Genomic DNA, 21,032 nt, shown 5'->3' with positions numbered 1-21,032 from the left:
CTGAGCGCCGCGCTCTGTTGCCGGAACTAGCCCGAGTCGCGCGCCCTCGGCTCTGCCCCGCCCCCGCGGGTGGAAACAAAGGGGGCTCGGGCGCAGAGCCGGGCGGAGGGGAAAGGGGCGGAGCGCTTCGGCCTTCTGGCGCGCGGGGCTTCCCAGGTTTGTGCCGGCAAGGGGGAGGGGCGGGCAGCCCAGAAGTCAGAAGTGGGCGGGCCCTGTGCCCGAGCCTCCTGCGCGCGCAGCGGAAGGCAGTGCGCCGGCGCGCGGCAAGCCTGGTCCGCGAGCGTCCGGGCGGGCGCGGTGGGGCGGGGCCCCCCTCGTGCGGCGGTGCGGACCGTGCCGAGGCCCGGGCGGTTAGGGCGCGGGGGCGGAGAGGATGGAGCCTCCTAGGCGTTAGCCGATTCTGCCAGGTCTGAGCGTGCAGTCGTCGTTTCCTGGCGCGACCCGTGCGTGTGATGGTGCCGGGAGGAAGGAAGCGCCGTGACAGCGCCTCAGTCGGAGCCCGGGGTCCGGGGGTGAGGAGGCCCGGGGACGGCGGATCTGGCGAGCTGGCCGCTGGCTGGGCAAGCGGTCACAATAGGAGGCGGCGGCCCGGAGAGGAGCCGCGGGAGCAGCCCCGCAGGGCGGAGCCTCCCCTCGCAGGTACTGGCCGCTGCGGCCGTTGGCTCCCCGCGAGGGCGGGATGGGCCGGGGGCTGCTGGGCGCCTGCAGTGCCGCGCCCGGCGCCCGGCGGAGGTCTGGCCGGCCGCTCGGGGCTCTTTGTTCCTGCGGCGGCCGCTGTCGGGGAGCCGCGGCCCGCCGCTGTCAGGCAGATGGCCTCGTTCTCCCGCTCCCTCCCTTTTTGCTGAGGCGCAGGTGAAATGATGTCACCCAGAAGAACGCGGAACCCGGTCCTCCTGCTCCGCGGCTTTCTGCGCGGTCTGCGTTTGTTCTCAGGGGATGGAACTTCTTTTCAGGGCTGAAGAATGAGCGAGGTTGGTTTTTGAAAGGGAGTTTTTCAGGTTAGCGAGAGCCAAAGAGAATAAAGTTTTTGTTTTCGTGTATTTGGCTTGTAAGGGACGGCGCTTTTCTTTGTGTTGTAACAATGATGTGTGCTCTTACTCCGTAAAAGTTGGGGATGCTAATTCTTCTACCATAAATAGAAGCGAATGCTTACGTATAATCTTCAAATTGCCATTTCTTTTTCTTTAGCAGTGGACTTAACGGTTGAGAATTTAAATGTATTCAGTATTTGTACACAATCATTTGTTAACTAGAATCGCAAGCCTGTGGATCTTACTTGGCTTCGATTGTAGGTATTGTTGTAGTAAACACATTTACCACAGATACATTTAAATAGCAAGAAGTCCTTATAAGTAGGTTCAAAATAATTCATTCAGTGTTTTTATATGGACAGTTGGAATCAAAGTAAAATTGTTCTTTTATTAAGAGAACGTGGTCTAGTTTAAGTTCTACAGAAGTAACGCTACAAGACCACGTGGAGTTGTCAGGTCAGGTGTGGGAAGCTGTGACATAATCAAAAGATGAAATTTCTATGGAATTAAACTGGGGATTGTATCACTTTAGCTACGCTTTTCTGCATATTCTGCCTGCCTATAAATACACTTGTAATTCACCTTTTGAAAACCCATACTTTAGTTTTTATTATTAGCATCTATTTTTAAGTGGATTTTTATAATTTTCTTTTACCTATTCCCAAGAGAGCTGGAGGCCCTAGGGGCTATAGTTTTACTTCTGGGCCGGACTAGACCTAAGGGCTTCAGGTCCCCATGTGTAAAGTATGAAAGAGATGAACTTAAGCCTTCGCTGTGGTCTCTCCACCTCTGACAGCTTCTAGAAGATAGTTTGTGTTTCTACACTTGTTGGGATTTATATATGCTCATCCTCTACTTCTATATAACTAGAAATGTCTCTATTAAAGCCACCTGATTTTGGACCAAGAGTAAAGAGGCTGGCGTAGTGAGACACAACTGAATGTGTTAGCATCATAATGTAGAGTGTAGAGCTATTGTCTCTGCCAGCAGCATTGGATGAGGCTTTGGTTACCTTACACCAGTAGACTTTGCTTGTTTTTCACATTCTGAGGCTGTGAGTGGGAAGTATGGGTGAGAAATCCTTAGATAAGAATCGTTGTTAATTAGGTTCTTGATCAATACTCAAGGATTGGTCAAGACTATTTTGGGTCTTTCACTTCTAGTTTATTCCTTCTGGTTTTGTACATTTTGTGCTATACCTAGTTTTACTTGGGCCACTACCTTTGGTAATTCATTTTGCTGGAAATGTAGAACTTGATTACTCTTGATTGCTACATAGTATCTGAAGGCTACTTACTGGATTTTTGGTTGTTTTCTGTTAAGTACTTAGACAAGTTTTTGCTTCTACACTGGTTAACATAGCTTGCTTTTTCTCCAAACAGAGCAGACAGATTGTAAACTTGCTTGAGCCGTACAGTTTTTACCCAGTGCATTCGTTGGCAGATGTTAAGTATGTAATATGACATTGTTTATTTAGAGGAGATAAAGCAAAAGCTTGAACTCAGTGTAGTAAATTAACTAACAGGAGAGAAATTTGGACTAAACAGATGAAGAAGAGAGGTCATATATATAGTCTCAACTTAAATCTTTTCATGTTCCTTTTTAAAAGATCTAAATAAACACAACCTCACTTTCACCTTTGGGGCCCTATTGTCCTCATTTAGTTCCTGGTAATTGTCCATTTCTAGACCAAATCTTTTTGAGTGCAAGGGCTATTTCTCATTGTGTTCACATTATGATTGCAGTTTAGTAAGATGATCAAAATCACAAAGAGCTCATCTCGTTTCAACTCTTGTGAATCTTGCTATTTTATATGAGTATTGATTTGGGCTGGTCATGATCTAGAGATAATTCAAATCCTTGTAGTTCTTTAGAGTTTACCAGTCTAAGTAAAATGATTTTAGACACACCTCTTTGAGGAAAGAAAATCTGGTAGGGAAGGAAAGAAAAAATAGTTAAAAATGTGTAACTCTTGTTTTCCTTAATTTACTCCCATCTTCCTTCTCAGTACATGTGTTGAATCTAGGAGTTTGCTAATTGCATGTGTCTCACTTCCTCCTTCCTTGCTGTTAATTTATGGGACTGTGTACTGGGAAAAGGAAGTGGGACACCTTAGGTTGTTTTCACCAACGCGGATTCTCTGTGCTCCCAGGAAGACAGGGGTTCAATTTGTTGTTTGCTTTAATTTGGTTTTTGAAGAATGATCGTTCCAGTGCTGTATAGTAATGGTCCCTTGCTAATACTACTGCCTATTAGCTTTTCAAAAGTTAAAGTTTAGAGAAATGCATTATGATAGTTATGTAAAAGTAATAAACTTTTGTCATTTATTAGCTTTCACAGTTTTCCCTGTGCCATCTCTGTGTGATTGTTGAAACTTTGAGAAGAGTTAGATACTTGTTTTGTACCTCAAAAGATAGTAAGTCTTGGTGTGTCAGCACTGTCCACTGTTTGGACCTCAGCTTTCCAGGATCAGGTTCTTGATTTTTTCCCCCTACCTCTTTCATTAACATACTCAAAGTTGACCAAAGCTATTTTTTAATTAAATCAGCGTTATCAAGTTGGCGATTTATATACCATGGGATTCACTCATTGGCTCAATTCAGTGATTTTTATTATAGGGTTGTGCAGCCCTCACCACAATCACAATTTTAGAACATTTCTTCCATCACCAAAAGATCATTGTGCCAATTCAGGTCTGCATGTTGCATGGCTTTAAAGGCCGCAATCGTATTCCTTTTTCTAAGAGCCTCTTCCCTGCTCTACACTTGCAAAATTCAGAGAACTTTGCTTGTAAGACGTGAAAGCCAAGGAAACAGATTTGTCTTTGGTTCAGTGATAGAACTGTTGTCAAAGACTGGCAAGTCCTAATCTTAGGGGGCTGGGGATGGAGAGGGCACCAGCAAGGAGCGTAGTGCCATCAGTATCTCTTGATTATTCCTGCCTCATTAGTGGGTTCAGTGATCTGTGGGTGAGTGAATCATCTCTTCCCCTGCACTGATCAGAACTTATGTGTGCTTCCTTGAGTGCACAATCAAATCGTTTCATAGATTGGCTACCTTGTAGTCTTTGCCAGGGGCAGGGGTGATGGGGGGAGATTTTATTTATTTGAAAGGTAGAGTTACAAGTAGGAGAGACAGAGATCTTCCATCTGCTGGTTCACTCACCAAATGGCCACAGTGGCCAGGGCTGAGCCAGACTGAAGGCAAGAGCTTCATGTGGGCCTCCCATGTGGGTGGCAGGGACCCAAGCATTTACCATCTTCCCTTGTGCTTCCCCAGGCCATTAGCAAAAGCTAGATCAGAAGTGGAGCAGCCAGGATGCGAAATGGCGCCCATATGGGATGCTGACTTTGCAGATAGCAGCTTAACCTGCTACACCACAATGCTGGCCCCAATCCCTGTGGTTTTTAGAAGGAATTCTTAGTTTTTTCTTCCAAATCTTCTAAAATAACTTTTATCTCAAGTTTGAAGTTATGTTTATTTAGCTCCAATGTTAATCATAGCATTTAAATAAATTTAATACGATCTGATTACTTTCTGAGAGTAATATTTGCCATTATGGAAGCTGTGAGAATATTTTCAGAATGTTTGTACTTTTAGGTTATTTGGATTTGACCTCTTCATTTTATAGTTGCCCAGAGTTGGATCTAGAGAAGGAATAACTTCCTGGAGGTTTCAACTCATCTGGTTTTTGTTTTTCCTCTTTTATATTTGGCTATGATGTGGGTGCTTTTGATCAGTCAGTGTGCTGCTAGTAATAGTGAACACTTTTTTTTAATGGGCTGTTTGGGCCTTTGAACAATTTATTTTATAGAAAGTACTTTATTTAATACAGGCCTAAAAAGGTTGTGTGCCTACACAGCCTCTACCTTCTCAGAGAAATGTAAATGAATGAAGAAGGAAGCTATCATCAGAAGCAATTTTAGAGGAAACAAGTTCTGAACAATGTCTTGTCCTAAGCCCCCTATTATTTTTAACACAGTATCAGGTAATGGTTACTACAGTCTCCAAGGAAGGTTAAATGGTTGGTTATATTATGGTTATCAAAACCAGGGGAAGGCACATTAAAAAAAGAAGTGAGATTGGTACTTAAAATAGTGATATTGGTACTTAAAAGATTAAACTGTTTGCTGAAAACTTTGGTCTTGTGAGGCTATTGTTTTCATTTTTGCTGGGTGTATTAATCATAAGCTATATGCAAATAAGCATTAAAAATGAGAAGTTCTGGGAGTTGCAGATTTAATGCTGTCTCGGCATTTCCATGGCAGAATTTTTCAAATATAGTTTGTATCCTGAGAGAAGGCTGAAGTTACCAAATCTTTATACTATGCACTAGATAATAAATGTAGGGTTGTACCAATTTTCAGGTGTAGTGTAACCTTAGTTACACTTACTTAGTGATTGTAACTGAGGGAGAATTAATAAAAAGTAATACCTAAAACATTTTATGAAGAAATAAGTTGATTATTTAAAGCTATTTTAGATATTTAAAAATAGATCTTGTGGAATAGTTAATTATTAATCAAATTAGATTATAAAGAAGAATGTTATTATTATTTGAGAGAAGATAGAGACAAGACTCCTATCCTACTGGCTCACTCTCCCACGTGCTCACAACTTCACTGAAGCAGTAAATGTTACTCAAGCCAGGAGCTAAGTACTCAACCCATTCTTCTGTATAAGTGGTAATAACTCGCCGGCGCCGCGGCTCACTAGGCTAATCCTCCGCCTAGCGGCGCCGGCACACCGGGTTCTAGTCCCGGTCGGGGCGCCGGATTCTGTCCCGGTTGCCCCTCTTCCAGGCCAGCCCTCTGCTGTGGCCAGGGAGTGCAGTGGAGGATGGCCCAGGTGCTTGGGCCCTGCACCCCATGGGAGACCAGGAAAAGCACCTGGCTCCTGGCTCCTGCCATCGGATCAGCGCGGTGCGCCGGCCGCAGCGCGCCGGCCGCGGCGGCCATTGGAGGGTGAACCAACGGCAAAGGAAGACCTTTCTCTCTGTCTCTCTCTCTCTCACTGTCCACTCTGCCTGTCAAAAAAAAAAAAAAAATAAGTGGTAATAACTCAGTCACGTGAATAACCCCCCTGCCTCCCAGGGTCTGCATTAGCAGGAAGCTGGAATCCAGAGCTGGGTATTGAACCCAGGTACTTGTTTTGTGGGTTGAATTTGAACCTTGGAGTCCAATAGACTGAGGCTCAAATATGATTTTTGGCTTTTCTTTCTCTTTCTTTATTTACATTTATTTGAAAGTCAGAGGAGAGACAGAAAGAGATACTCCATCCTCTGGTTCACTCCCCCAGATTGTTGCAGTGGCCAGGGCAGGGTCAGGCTAAAGCCAGGAACCAGGAGCTTGTTTGGGGTCTCCCACATGGGTAGCACTTGAGCCATCTTCCACTGCTTTTCCTAGGCCGTTAGCAGAGAGCTGGATCGGAAGTGCAATAGCCCAGACATGAACTGGCGCCTGGTGCGCATATGGGATGCTAGGGTCACAGGTGGTGGCTTTGCCTGCTGCACACAACACTGGCCCCCTGATTTTGATACTTTTTTTAAATTTTTTTTTTTTTATTTTTTGACAGGCAGAGTGGACAGTGAGAGAGACAGAGAGAAAGGTCTTCCTTTTGCCGTTGGTTCACCCTCCAATGGCCACCGCGGCCAGTGTGCTGCGGCCAGCGTACCGCGCTGATCCGATGGCAGGAGCCAGGTACTTATCCTGGTCTCCCGTGGGGTGCAGGGCCCAAGTACTTGGGCCATCCTCCACTGCACTCCCTGGCCACAGCAGAGAGCTGGCCTGGAAGAGGGGCAACCGGAACAGAATCCGGCGCCCCGACCGGGACTAGAACCCGGTGTGCCGGCGCCGCAAGGCGGAGGATTAGCCTAGTGAGCCGCGGCACCGGCCCTGATTTTGATACTTCTAAGCTATGTGACTTTAAGAAAGTCAGTTAAACCTGATAGGAGATGTTTAACGATCAGAGAGCCCAGTTAGGTTCCTGGCACAAAATTAGCTATTACCAGATTGAGATGTTAAAAACTGCTGTAAATGCTTAAATAAAAAGTCTTGGCTTTTATTTTTTATTTTTTTAAAAGATATTTTTTGAAAGGCACAGTTCGAGAGAGAGGGAGAAAGATCTTCACTGGTTCACTCCCCAGATGGCCCCACCTGCCAGGCTGAAGCCGGGAGCCAGGAGCTTCATCTGAGTCTCACATGGGTGCAGGGGCCCAAAAACTTGGACCACCTTCTGCTGCTTTCCCAGGCATATTAAAAGGGGGCTGGATCAGAAGCAGAGCAGCCCACAAGGGATGCCAGCGTAGTGGGTGGTAGTTTAACCTGCTATCCCCAGTGCCAGCCCTAGTTTTGTTTCATAATCAAGTTAGAAGTCAGAATTCTGGAAAAGAAACTTTCCTTGTATGTGGTACAATAATTGTTATTCTGGTTAAAAACATATATGGTTTTTTTTTTTTCTGTTGTGTGTAACAAGTGACCACATGTGAATTTGCTTAAAACACAAATGTATTTTCTCACAGTTTTCTTGAATCAGGCATCCTGGTATAGACTAACAGCTGGTCACTCTGATAAGAATCTTAGGTAGTTATAGCTGTGATTTAATAAGACTGGGTGTGTCCTCTTCCATGTTCACTGGTTGTTGATAAATTGTGTTTCTTAAGATTACAGTGAGGAGCTAGAATGTGATTATTGAGGCCCCTTGTTTTCTTTGTAGCTGTCAACTGGAGACTACTCTCAGGACTCTAAGGCGTGGCTATGTCTTCTGACAGTGCAGCAATTTTGTCTCAAGGGCTGGCAGGATATCTTCAGGAAGGATGGCTTCTCCTTTAGGATCCTTTTCTGAATGAGTCAGTCCTACCCATGACAACCTCCATCTTTGATCAACTTAAAATCAGCCTATTTGTGATTTCATCATGGGAATGAATCACTGTGAATATGATTATTCACAGTGCCCACCTACAAGGGAGGGCTTGTATGGCAGATGTATACTAGAGGAGGAAACCCTGGGGAACATGTTAGGTAGGTAGTCTGCCTTCCCCCACTACTCCATCTCCCAAATGTGTGATTTTATCTCACCCAGTGAGAATATACCTGATTTTGATAAAGCCCATCTACTGTTTAGTCCCAGACTTAATTTAACTACAAGACTTAGCTTTTTACCATTGTCTGATTTGTCTTCTCTTTTTTTATAAGTAAGTGGAGCACTGGCCAAAAGACACTCTTTTTTGGTCCTTTTGTGGGTAGGAGACTATATGCTAGAAATTGATTAACTTCTGACCACAGGGGCTAGGGTTGTCAGGTTTTAATTTATTTATGACCAAAATTTTATATTTTCAAAGGAACAAAGACTGAAGGAGAGGAAACATTTACCCTTTGATTTTTCTTCCAACCACCTACTTTGTACTGCTGATTTGTAAGACTGCTTTGGGCATTATGTAGTTGGAGACAGATGGCCTTTTTAAACCACTCTACAAAGGTTACTTACTGTGTAAATTAAAAATGTAAGAGGATTGCAGAAAGATTATTGAACCTACATACAGGAACACAGACCATTTTGAGAGAGAATTGCTTTAAAAAATGATAAAAAACACTCCTTAGTTTGAGTTGAATCAGGAATGTGATCCACAGCTGTTTCTAGGAAATCTTGTCTTATTCTTACCCTCAGAAAGAGTCAGGCTCTTACTTGCGTATGATTTTTTTTTTTGTCTGTCTGACAGCATTTGAATATTATGCTGCAGCTCAGGGACGGAGTCCATGTTTTTTCTGTCTTTACTCACATAACTTTGTCTTGTAGGAGACAATTAGTAAATATTCCTTGATTCAGCAGTGCATACTTCTTCCATAGTAAAGAATATTAGTGCACACTTATTTGCAGTAGAGAGATAAAAACATTTTATATAGCATCCTGGTGAATTCTAAAGTGCTTTGCTTTTTATTCCTAGGAGGGTCTTTGGGGAGGTACTTTTACCAGTAGCATGGTTAGCTATTTACCAAGCTCATGAAAAACAGTAACAAAAAATCGTAAAGGGCTTAGGAAAGTTATTTCAGCAGGGATATAAACACAGTTAACATTCAACTTCATGATGTGTTTTCTACCTTCCTCTCTGGCAGTTTCCTTTCTGTCCAGTTATGCTGAACATTTTGTTGTTTCTTGTCTACACTGTTTCTGTCTTTTGACAGTTAATGTTTCCACAGCATCTGGTATCTACTCTATGAAAGTATTTATATTGTATGGTGACTTTTTAATAGCATACTTCCTTTAAAAAAAAGAAAAGATTATTTATTTATTTGAATAGGGAGGTAGTCTGGCCCAGACATGAACTGGCACAGAGAGAATGCAGAGAGGCAGCGAGAACGAGAGAGTATGAGGTCTCTCCCCTGCTTCATTCTCCAAATGGCCGCAACAGCCAGATCTGGGTCAGTCCAAAGCCAGGAGCCTCTTCTGGGTCTCCCATGTGGGTGCAGGGGTCTAAGTGCTTGGGTCATCTTCCACTGCTTTCCCAGTCCATAGTAGAGAGCTGGATCAGAAGTGAAGCAGCCAGGTCTCAACCTGGCAGCTTTACCAATTATGCCACAGTGCAGGCCCCAACATGTACTTCTTGAAGGCGGGAAACCATGCCTTTTCTTTTTGCTTTAATGCCTACCATTGAATTTACACTTAGATGTTAAGACTGAATAAATGAATGGGCAGTGAAACATTTAAAACAAGATAGTATTCAAGTATATGATTTTTAGTGTAGGGACAAGCTGATCCTAAAGCCTCAATTTCCAAGGAGGATTCACTGTCACAACACAGTGATGTTCATGATTTATTAAGTGCCAGAAATTAAGTATATTTACATATTTGTTTAAGGGGATTAAGTGACAATCAACACAAGCATTTAAAGCATGCAATCGTTTACTTTCAGATTTAAGATTTTGTCCTTTATTCTTTAGGACAGTTGCCAGCTTGTGTTGATTAGAGCTCAGCTCTCCATGGTCAAACAAAAGGTTACTATATATCATATGGTGTACAGTCACATGTATGATAGTTACAGAAGTTTTACTACAGATATTGTTTCTCATCTTTCTTTCTTTGCATAATCAATTGGAAGGTTAACTGAAAAATAGAATAAGGGAACATATTAATCTTAGTCCAGGTAAACACTCATCATTCTGTGTCTGACACACATGATTTTACCTTGAGTTTTCTTAATGTGAAGTCCTTTAGGATTTTAGAATAAACACCTATAGGAAAACTGGCAGTAGATGTTTTTGGGGAACAGGGAGGACTTGGTGTTCTTGAGCTGTGCTGATTTGTTTAACAAGGTTTTTATAACAGATCGATCCATTGCCAGAGGCAGCCTTTGCCATTCTTATGTTTTGATGTTTAAAATTACTGTTTACTTTCTTTCCAGTCTCGGCTAGCAAAATCACCAAATATCTAGGAAACCCAACTATCCATCACAGGCATGATTCTCCACATTGGTGCAGCTAGCCATGAACTATCCTTTTCTTCTCCCTCTTTTTCCCAGATATCTCCCGGGGCCAATTCAGCACCTCTACCTGGCCATCCTAACAAGGTGATTTGTGAAAGGGTGAGACTTCAGAGCCTGTTCCCTCTCCTCCCAAGTGATCAGAACACTACCGTTCAAGAGGATGCTCACTTCAAAGCTTTCTTCCAGGTTCTTATATATTTCCCTTTCCCTACATAGGGCTGAAAGCCACAGATAGATTCTAGGAAAGCTTGCAACAAATTCTCAGTATCTTCTTATTTTTTGTTATATGTAGGAATAAGTTCTTCTTAGAGGATTTCTTTAATGTAACTTTTCCAGCCGGCTTTTCTGAAGAACGTTTGTCTTCTCTTGAGCTACTGTTAATTATTTGACCAGTTAATAATGTTCTTATTGTTTGACCTTTTTGATCTTAATCATTTGTCTTAATAATCCAGGTTCTGTAGGAAAGTAGAAAATGTCATAGAATATGTGAACTTGTGAAGGAAAGGAAAAATGGAAACATAAGATTTTTAAAAGTCATCCTTGCTTATTTACTTAGTGCCCAGAATTTTATAATGTGTATTTCTGAAAGAGAACATGGTTACTTTGCCTTTTATGACTTTTGGTTCCTTGGTTAAAATGTGATTTGAAAATTGTTTTTGAAGATTGATTTATTTGAAAGTTATAGGGAGTGAGATCTTCCATCTCCAGATGGCCACAACAGCCAGCAGTTGGCTAAAGCCTAGAGCCAGGAGCTTCATGGGTGGCAGGGGCCCAGGTACTTGGGCCATCCTCCACTGCTTTCCCAGGCACATTAGCAGGGACCTGGATTGGAAGTGGAGCAGCCTGCACTGGAATCAGGGCCCATATGGGATGCTGGTGTTGCAGGCAGCCGCTTTACCCACTACACCACAATGCTGGCCCATGATTTAAACGTTTTTAAAAATACGGAACAAGAAAATTAGATATAAATGACTTAAACCATTATTAGGCTATTAATAATATTCCTGGGATCTGCTCACATAAATCATGGGCTACTAGACTTTCAGTGCATATTCCTAGGGAAGCTTGTTTTGGTACTGGATGACACTATTAACAGAAAAGAAACCCAATGGCATAACTGCTTCTCTGTGGTGGGCTTAGGGGGCCAAGTCATTTATTTATACATGTATGCACCTGATAGTTGCTAACCAAGGCTGGGACTTGAGGGTAAAGACAGTTCATTTTCTTTCTGTGTAGGGGTGACAGGTTGGGAGCTGGAACTAGTTTGAAAAAAAAAAATGCTTGTGACACATTTTAAGTTGGAGATAGGAAATTTCTGGGAACAAGCCATATAAATGATCCAGGATTATTCAATCTGACAGGTATTCCTTTTTGAAATTTGTGCTAAGTTCTCTGTTTCCCATGTATTAATTCCTTTTATTTTGATTTTTAAAAAAGATTTATTTATTGAAATAGTGACAGGGAGAATTCTTCCATCCTCAGATTCCCTCTCTAAATGGCCATGACCTCTGGGTCTGTGTTAGGCCAAAGCCAGGAGCCAGGAGCTATGCTTGGTCTCCCATGAGTGCCAGACACCCAGGTTTTTAGGCTATCTTCTGCTGGCTTCCTAGGCTAATAGAAAACTGCATCAGAAATGGAGCAGTGCCGGCGCTGTGGTGTAGTGGGTAAAGCTACCAGTTGCAGTGCTGGCATCCCATATGGGTGCCGGTTTGAGACCTGGCTGTTCCACTTCGGATCCAGCTCTCTGCTGTGGCCTGAGAAAGCAGTGGAAGATGGCCCAAGTCCTTAGTCCCCTGCACCCATGTGGGAGACCTGGAAGAAGATTCTGGTTCCTGGCTTTGGATTGGCCCAGCTCTGGCTGTTGCGGCTGTTTGTGGAGTGAACCAACGAATGGAAGCTTGCTCTCTCTCTCTGCCCCTGCCTCTCTCTAACTCTGCTTTTCAAATAAATTAAAAATAATAATAAAAAGCAGCCAGGACTCCAAAATGGCACTTTAGTATGGGATGCAGGTATCACAAGCAGCAGCTTAACCAGCTGTAGCACAGTGCTGGCCTCTGTTTTTAAATTTGGAGAATAAACCTAGGTATGGTTGTTATTTCTAGGTAAGGAAATAGGCTCAGAAAATCTCACTGAGATGCCCATTCACATCCAGTTATTATTGGCAGAGCAGGGACCAAAATCCAACTGAAGCTGTATCCTATCTACTGTATCATACTATCTTTAGATACATCAACAGGTATAGTGTAAACATAGTGAAGTATGTGTTGAGGCATAGATATCAGTATTGAATTAAATGACATTGATTACCATTTTTGATTATGGCTAAAGTAGCTTGATATTTAGATAACTGATAGATAAGGAAAGGGTTGACTCCATAGCTTTACTGCTGGCACCAGTAAACATTTTTTTGGACACTTTGTGTGTTCTCTAGATCCCCTTTGATTCTTCAGATATTAACATTTAATTTAAACTTAGAAAACAGCTGCCAAATGCAATAAATTTAAACAGCTGTTTTGAAAATAAAATTCTGATATAGCCAGTTGCCTTCAGGTATTGCAGAAAGTGAAAGGTGTTAAATTTGTATTTGCAGTCTTAATTCTTTCCTTTAACTTGAACCAAGACCTTTAGTATATTTTGCTCCTAAGGGAGACCAGAGGTTTTCTTTACTCAGCAACTATCCTGCCACTGTTCTCTGTGAAGCAAATAATTGATACTTGGAACTAATTTTGATAATAAAATTGGGTGTAATTTCTTCGTTCCAGTTATGCTTCCCTTAGATAAAAACTTAGCTTTCCTTTTCATGTGGTAACTTATCCAGCCATCTCCTGTCCTTACAAAAGTTATTCCCTTAAAGCCTTTGCTTTCTTTTTCTTGGCTTTCCTCCAAGTACCCACCCTCTCACCTCTGTACTTTTCCTTTACTTCAAAATAATTCACTTTAAACAGACTTACCTGCCTCTTCCATTTTATTTTCTTAAGGCACCCTTTCTACTTCGTTATCTTAGATAAAACTCTTTTTCTGAGGACATGACTTCTCCAGCAGCCTTTTCTAGGGGTAAGGAAATAGTTTTTTTCCCCTCACTCCAATGGGGTTGAGTGTGTGCCTAGTAATTAGGGTGGTCATAGAGAACAAGGGAAGTGCTGGTACTCTCCTGAGCCCTTATATTTTTTCTGACTACCAGTTTTTGAATGAAAAGCTCATCCTTTTTTTTAGCTTTTCTTCGTGTGTGTGTGTATGTTAGTCACCTCCATTATTTATCACTGTCCTTGTTTATTAAGAACTCTACTTTGATCCTGCTTTTTTAGATTTTTGCTGTACAACTACTAGTCCAGATTTTTAGTTGCAAAAAATTGTCTTTCACATTTTGCCTGGTTTATGACTTTTTTAAAAGATTTATTTAGACTCTTTAAATTATGAAGTATTTCATATATCCAAGTTACAAAGTATAGAGCAGATACATATGATAAATCACCATCCAGTTTAAGAAATTAACCATTAGTGATACTTATGAAGCTTCCATAAGACTCTCCATACAATATCCACCTGTTGCCATACCTATGCCTCAGGGTAAACATCTGTGATTAGTATCTTTTCGCTTATTTGTATGGATATTCTTGGATGCATGGATGCTGTACTGTTCTATTTTGCTTGTTTCTGAACTTACTGTAAGTGGTATACTTTGTGTACTTTTGAGATTCATCCATTTTAATGTATGTCCCTCTTTGCTTGATTCATTTTGCTGCTCTAATATTCCAGTATTTGAGCATATAAACTCTTGTTTATCCTCTTTCTTTTTGATTGACATTTGGGTAAACTTTTATGATTACTGTAATGCTTCTGACCATTGCATTTGTTGCCTAATACACATTTAGTTGATAATTTAATGAATCTATGATTCTCTGTTTTTAATGGTTTCAAGTCTGTGCCTCAAATTTAAAAATTTTAATTGATCAGTGTAGACATCTTTGTTTATAGATGAAAATTATTATAGTTACGAGTACTTGAGCTAGTATTGTGCTGGAATTAAATATAGTGGTTGAAAACTGTTATATCACCAAGTTAACTTTTTATGAACCGGTGATGTTTGGTACAATTAAAAATTGGGAAAAGTCTAGACCATATACATCACTAATGTGTTATTAAGAGACGGCCATGTGGGCTTTTCTAGACTTATGAAGGCAGCTTATGTGTTCCTGTGGATTAGCAGTTATAGCCTGTGATAGTCACAAAGTATTTTCACTCATTATGGAGGGATTGCAATTTTAAATTACACACTGGAATCCTATTCCAGGTACTCACTGCACAGAGGACTTATTTTCTTTGGGTTTTCATGGGGAAAACCACCAACTTACACCATGGCAAAAAGCAAAATTCTGATTGCTTTTGCTTGCTTATTGGTAACTGTTGAAAACACATCATACAAGGCCTCTTTTCCCTCGTCTCTACAAATACAGTAACATTCCAAGAGGATGTTTGCTTTGTCTGGTTGAGAAATTCGGTTTATCCTGAAATCTCTTTGAGCCCAGGTCTGTTAGCGCTGTTACATTGCTTCTCAGCCTTTTGGCTACGATCAAGTGTAGAGCTGTGTATATCAAAAATTGAAAGTCATGTAAGACAAAGACTATGTACACTGCATATGTAGTTCAAGAGTAGTATATTGAACAGTCAGTTCAATTTCACTAAGGGAAACATTTTACATATATGTGAGAATGATTTAAAGATTTGAGCTTGTGGAGAATTAAATGAGGTAATGTATATAGATCATTTTGTGAATTATATTGTATGATCCCCAAATATAAAATTACTGATTTTCTGCTTTTCCCTGCTTATATTTTTCCCTACCAAAAAATATAAATAAATAAAAAATCTGTCTTGATTATTCTTTACTAGCAAGTCTAAGGGAAAGAGTTGTCTGTCCTTTTTGATGATAGAGAACCAGGTTGCAGGGGCAGGGGTGTGGATATCACATTCCTTCTCTGTTTACCCCTTGCTTCTTGGTGAAGTAACTCCTTGGGGCTCACTCATGGTGAAGTCAGATGTGTATTAGTCATCATTTTAATAGGACTTGGAACTTGCTTCTGTTTTGGGCAAAATTTATCAGTACGGCATCTCCCATTACCTCCAAAATGTCCTGATATACTCCTGTACCCGAGATAGATTACAAGTATTAAATAAGTTTTTTTCTATAGCATATAATGACTTCTGACTTGCTTTGGTGAAATCATGGAAAACACTCAGGCCAGTCTCCAGGGTTGTTTTCACTTCTAATGATGTTTTGGTTGCATAGTGGCTTGGTGTTAATAGAAGTGTAATCTTTAAATCATTTTATCAGAGTCTTAATGATAAGTGTTAAACATCCCTACTTCCCTCCCTTTGTAACCCCAGCCCTCCTTGGCTCTCTTGATCCCTAAGTCTGTGCCAGTGTTCTATACTGCAGTATCTGTATAATGTTCTGTACCAGTAGAAATAGGACTTGGAGGTTGTTATCATCTGATATTTTGAAGTCAGCCTGCTGGCACACAATCAACAAGAAAAAGGAGTTTCTCCCCTAGAGAACCCAAAGCATAAATTTTTCTTTTGTGGTAATTTATCTTTAGGAACTTATGCTAAGAGTTCCTTATCTCTTAGTTCATTGGTTCTCAAAATTTGGTACTGGCTAAGCAACATCAAGCATGGGCTGGAATCATATTAGAAGTGCTGGTTTGTGGGCCTCAGTCCAGACTTTCTGAATTAGAGATTGAGGGGAAGACCAGCAGTCTGCTGTTGAGTCATGCAAAAGTTTTAGAACTGCTGGCCTGTGTTTTGGATTATCCCTTCATATTTGACTTTGCATTTATTTCTGTCAAGAGTCCTAGAGGTTGTATGGTTCTGAGTGAGTTTTTATATTAGTTTATGAACATACAGCTTTGTGGACAAAATTTGAATCTAAAACTTGATGTGAAGAGCGATCTTGGGTTTGAATCCTCCTGGAAGAAATTCCTTCTCTGTTCAAAGTTGCAACATTTTCCTTGTTAACTCTGTGCCATTGGGATGACCTTTTCTGGTCTTCCCTTCTTTGTATGTATACTGTTAAGGAAATTTTGACTGCATGTGCGGGGGGTGGGGGGTGCCCTCAGTGATAGGGCTTACCTTTTGTTCCTTCAGAGAGAATCTAAAACTAAAAACAAGCCTGGTTTTCAGTATTCCTCCATGTTTTGGGGTTCTTGCTAATTTCCCAGTTTTCCTGAGTTCAGCAGTACATTTAGAAAGTATGTTTTGTTAATACATTATTTCTGTATCTTTTTGTTAGGATTTTCACATTTAGTCTGTGATTTTTTTCACAACCCAGGTGTTTGGTGTTACTTTATCAAATTATAATTGTTATGTTTTGTTTTGTAACTATAATGCCAGCCCCCTAGGTTAATTGAAAAATTAAAAGAAATTAATTTGCAAGTTAGAGATTTTACATCTCTACTGGTTCACTCTCCAGAATGCCCACAAGAGCTGGAGCCTGGAACTCAGGTCTTCCATGTGAGTGGCAGGGACCTAAGCACTTGAGCCATCGTCTTGCTTAGTGGCTCCCAGAGTGCGTATTAGCAGTGGAGCTGGAACTTGAACCTGGGTACTCAACTATGGGATGTGGACTTTCCAAGCAGCATCCTAACCCCTGCTTCAGACTCCTACCCCATTTCTAGATCAGAAGCAATAAATATTTTTAGGAATATTGTTTACTGTTTGTTACCAGCTGTAGGGATAGCCTGTTTCTAGTGTTTATGTAGAGTTCATGTATGAGTTTGTCAGTTCTTGGTGATTCTACTGCATAATTTTGCTATTCAGAATGTCAGAAGTTTCTATGATTATTGACTGATTTGCTTATTAAAATCAAGGGATAAGATTAAGTGTACTAAATTAAAAATATTTTTTAAAGGTTTTTTATTTGAAAGAGTTGCGGAGAGAGAGAGAGAGAAAGAAAGAGATCTTCCATCCACTTGGTTCACTCCGCAAGTGGCTGCAACATACAGAGCTGAAACAGGACAAAGCTAGGAATTGGGAATTCCATCTGGATCTCCCATGAGGATGACAGGGACCCAAGCCCTCAGGCTATCTTCTCCTATTTTCTCAGGAACATTAGCAGGGAGCTGGATCGGAAGTGGAGTGGCTGGTACGCAAATTGGCACCCATAAAGGATGCCAACATAACAGGTGGTGCCTTAATCCACTGTGCCACAATGCTGGTCCCACTTTTAAAAGTTTCTAAAGGGGCCGGTGCCATGGCACAGTGGGTTAATCCTCCGCCTACAGTGCCAGCATCCCATATAGACACCGGTTCTAGTCCCGGCTGCTCCTCTTCCGGTCCGGCTCTCTGCTGTGGCCTGGGAAGGCAGTAGAGGATAGCCTGGGTGCGTTGGGGACCAGGAGAGTGCTCCTGGCTTCGGATCAGTGTCGCTCTGGCCGTTGCGGCCATTTAGGGAGGGGGCCAACGGAGGGAAGACCTTTCTCTCTGTCTCTCTCTCTCACTATCTGTGACTCTACCTCTCAAATAAATAAAATCTTAAAAAAAAAAAAAAAGATATATTTGAGAGACAAAGCTCCCTGCTTCTGGTTCAATCCCCATTTGTCTTCAGTGGGACAAGGCTGGGAGCTGAGAACGCAATCTGAGTCTCCCACATGAGTTCCGTATCCAGCACAGATACCATGGGATATTGGGCAAAATGCCTACCCCCCAAGTGTAATTTAAAAACAAACAAACAAACAAAACATTAAATCCAGGAAGAAAATAAGGTTGGTATGTTGATAGCAAGAGTTATAAAAGCATATCATATTTGTATATGGCTTTGAAAACAATTTTCTATTGTAATTATAATGACAACTGAATTATAATATTTCTTAAATATAAAAGGAAAATGACATGATTTTTGAAATACCTCTTGTAAATAATTTTGGAATGATCAAGTGGAACTATTAAGCGATTTGTTGTATTTCTGTCAGTTTGAAGAAAAATAATTCTGTTTTATATGTTTTTCTCTTTAAAATCTAACAATGTAGTATGTAGCCCTATATGTTCTTTTTGCTAATGTTTTGATTTTTGTGTTAGCAGCACGTCGCAATTATTTTGAACCAAAAAGTGCTTTAATGCCCAAATAATGGGAACTTTTAGGAGTATTAGGAGTAGAGACAGGAGCAGCTCCAGTAGAAAACAGCCTCAGGGCCGGCGCCATGGCTCACTTGGTTAATCCTCTGCCTGCGGCACTGGCATCCAATATGGGCGCTTGGTTCTAGTCCTGGTTGCTCCTCTTCCAGTCCAGCTCTCTGCTGTGGCCTGGGAGGGCAGTGGAAGATGGCCCAAGTGCTTAGGCCCCTGCACCCACGTAGGAGACCAGGAGGAAGCACCTGGCTCCTGGCTTCCGATCACTGTAGCGGCCATTTGGGGGGTGAACCAACGGACAGAAGACCTTTCTTTCTGTCTCTCTCTCTCACTGTCTAACTCTGTCAAATAAATAAATAAATAAAGCGTTATCTGATGTTCAGCTAATTGATAATTTTGACAGTTTTGGTGAAACTCAATTGGGAAATTGAGTTGGATGGAGAATCTTAGAGAGTAAGTAGTGGCAATTAAGTGATCCGTGTCAAGTTTACATTTAGTAACACCAAGCTGTAATCCTTGAAAACTTGAGGGGTACTCCCAACCTGAGACATGCTAGTTAAGAACTGATGTTCTCCATCAGTTTACTGTTTCTGTATTTTTTTTTTTTTAATCTCATTTCATACATATAGCCCTTATTAAAGAAGATATAAAGTAATGGCCTAAACAACAAGAATAATCATGAGTATGTTTTATAATCAAGTTGTGGGCCTACTCAGGAGGAGGGCCTGCCTCTAAGGTGAAATTTCATCCAACAGTTGACAGTTAATGCCTAAAAGAGTAACTGACAGCTGATCAGAAAGCTGTGAAATTCCTCAGTGTCAAAGAACTATACAAAACGTTATTGCACTACTCTGTGTTGTTACCTAATGTATTTTATGATAAGTTTTGAAAATGTAGTTAATTTTTCATTTGATTCATTTATCTCCTGTTCATCTCCTTTCCCCTAACCCCTTTCCTGCATTTTTAAGAAAGATTTTTAATTTGGATTGTGTGTGTGTTGTGTGTGTGTGTGTGTGTGTGTAAATATCTGTTAGGCTAAATATATTTAAACACGTAGCATGTGCAGTAATACGAAATCCTGAAAAGGTCTTAATCTCTTGATTGATTTTATTGCATTGGCAGAGTGAAGATAGTCCAAGTCCCAAGAGACAGCGCCTCTCTCATTCAGTCTTTGATTATACATCAGCATCACCAGCTCCCTCACCACCAATGCGACCATGGGAGATGACATCAAATAGGCAGCCCCCTTCAGTTCGACCAAGCCAACATCACTTCTCAGGGGAACGATGCAACACACCTGCACGCAACAGAAGAAGGTTAGTTGACTGCAACTTATTTCTTAAAATTTTCTTCCATTGATAGGTTTGTCAGTATTTCTTAACATCAGGAAACATTTTTCTGAAGGCATTTCATTAATACATCAACACATATGTATGCATACATTCACAAAAACATTTCAAGTTGTTTGGGTTCCCACACTAGGTCATAAGAGTTCATTTAGCTTGTAATTGACGTGTGAAGAAATTGAAAAGGGCTAACATGATTTACCTAGAATCAACTCATGCTATTATATATGAATTCAACTATCTTATGGTTTAAGACGTGCTAGCCTGAATACTTATTACTATTTTGTAGTTGATATCTGTAATGAAGCTAATGAAACATATATATCTTAGAAGTGAACTTTTTCTTTCTTTTTTTTTTTTTTAAGATTTATTAATTAATTTACTTGAGAGGCAGAGTAACAGACGGAAAGAGAGACATAGGGTGGTCACCTGCCAGCCAGGAAGAAGTCACCCTCCAGAAACCACAGTGCTGGAATCTTCATCTCAGATTTCTAGCTTCCAGAGCTTGGAGAAAATAAGTTTTTGTTTAAGCTGCTATATTAAGACTAATACAGAAGAGATCTTAAAATACCATTTTGTGTTCCATATAAGACAAAATAAATCTCTGAACTATTTAGTGGAGACATTTTATTGCTATTGCTATCAAATATAATTAAGAATGAGGAAATAATGGTTGGGTTTTTTTTTTTTCTTTTTAATTTTTTGGTTGTTTCACAGTGATAGCCTGAGTACTGCTCTAGTTTTTCCATTTTATGGTGAACTCTGTCCTGCATTCAGAAGAATTTGTGAAATAAATGTATAATTAAAAGAATAAGAAACACATGCCCAACTCCTAGGTTAAAACAGAACACATTGATCCCTCAAGAGCCCCCCGGGGGGCAGACATTTGGCTTAATGGTTGACTCCCACATCCATGTGAAAGTACTTGGGTCTCAGCCCTGCTCCTGATTTCAGTTTTCAGTTGGTGAAGGCCTTGGAAGGCAGCAGGTGACGCCTCAAGTGGCTGAGGTCCCTGCCAATCATGTGAGAGACCTGGATGGGGTTTCTATCTCCT

At 41.0% G+C, this 21,032-nt stretch overlaps 1 protein-coding gene across 15 annotated transcripts in view; it reads left to right on the top strand.

Annotated features, from left to right (window-relative positions):
* Positions 1-21,032, top strand: part of RNF38 (ring finger protein 38) — a 137,852-nt gene that overhangs the window by 83,964 nt on the left and 32,856 nt on the right. The window contains exons 1-3 of one of the 15 annotated variants that reach the window (XM_008266016.4): positions 76-156; positions 10,545-10,694; positions 19,755-19,948. In XM_008266016.4, the coding sequence (XP_008264238.1) occupies positions 19,842-19,948 (107 nt within the window). In that variant the 5' untranslated portion in view covers positions 76-156; positions 10,545-10,694; positions 19,755-19,841. Of the gene's footprint in view, positions 1-30; positions 157-276; positions 640-817; positions 972-1,943; positions 2,103-10,544; positions 10,695-11,742; positions 11,870-13,537; positions 13,563-19,754; positions 19,949-21,032 lie in introns of those variants that run through there. The other 14 variants (XM_008265964.4, XM_051856378.2, XM_008265727.4 and 11 more) reach the window with 14 other exon arrangements.

Source organism: Oryctolagus cuniculus, chromosome 1 (assembly GCF_964237555.1).
Source record: "Oryctolagus cuniculus chromosome 1, mOryCun1.1, whole genome shotgun sequence".
Classification (NCBI taxonomy): Eukaryota; Metazoa; Chordata; class Mammalia; order Lagomorpha; family Leporidae; genus Oryctolagus; species Oryctolagus cuniculus.
Note: the sequence above shows the minus strand (reverse complement) of the source record. Positions and strands in the feature narration are given on the sequence as shown.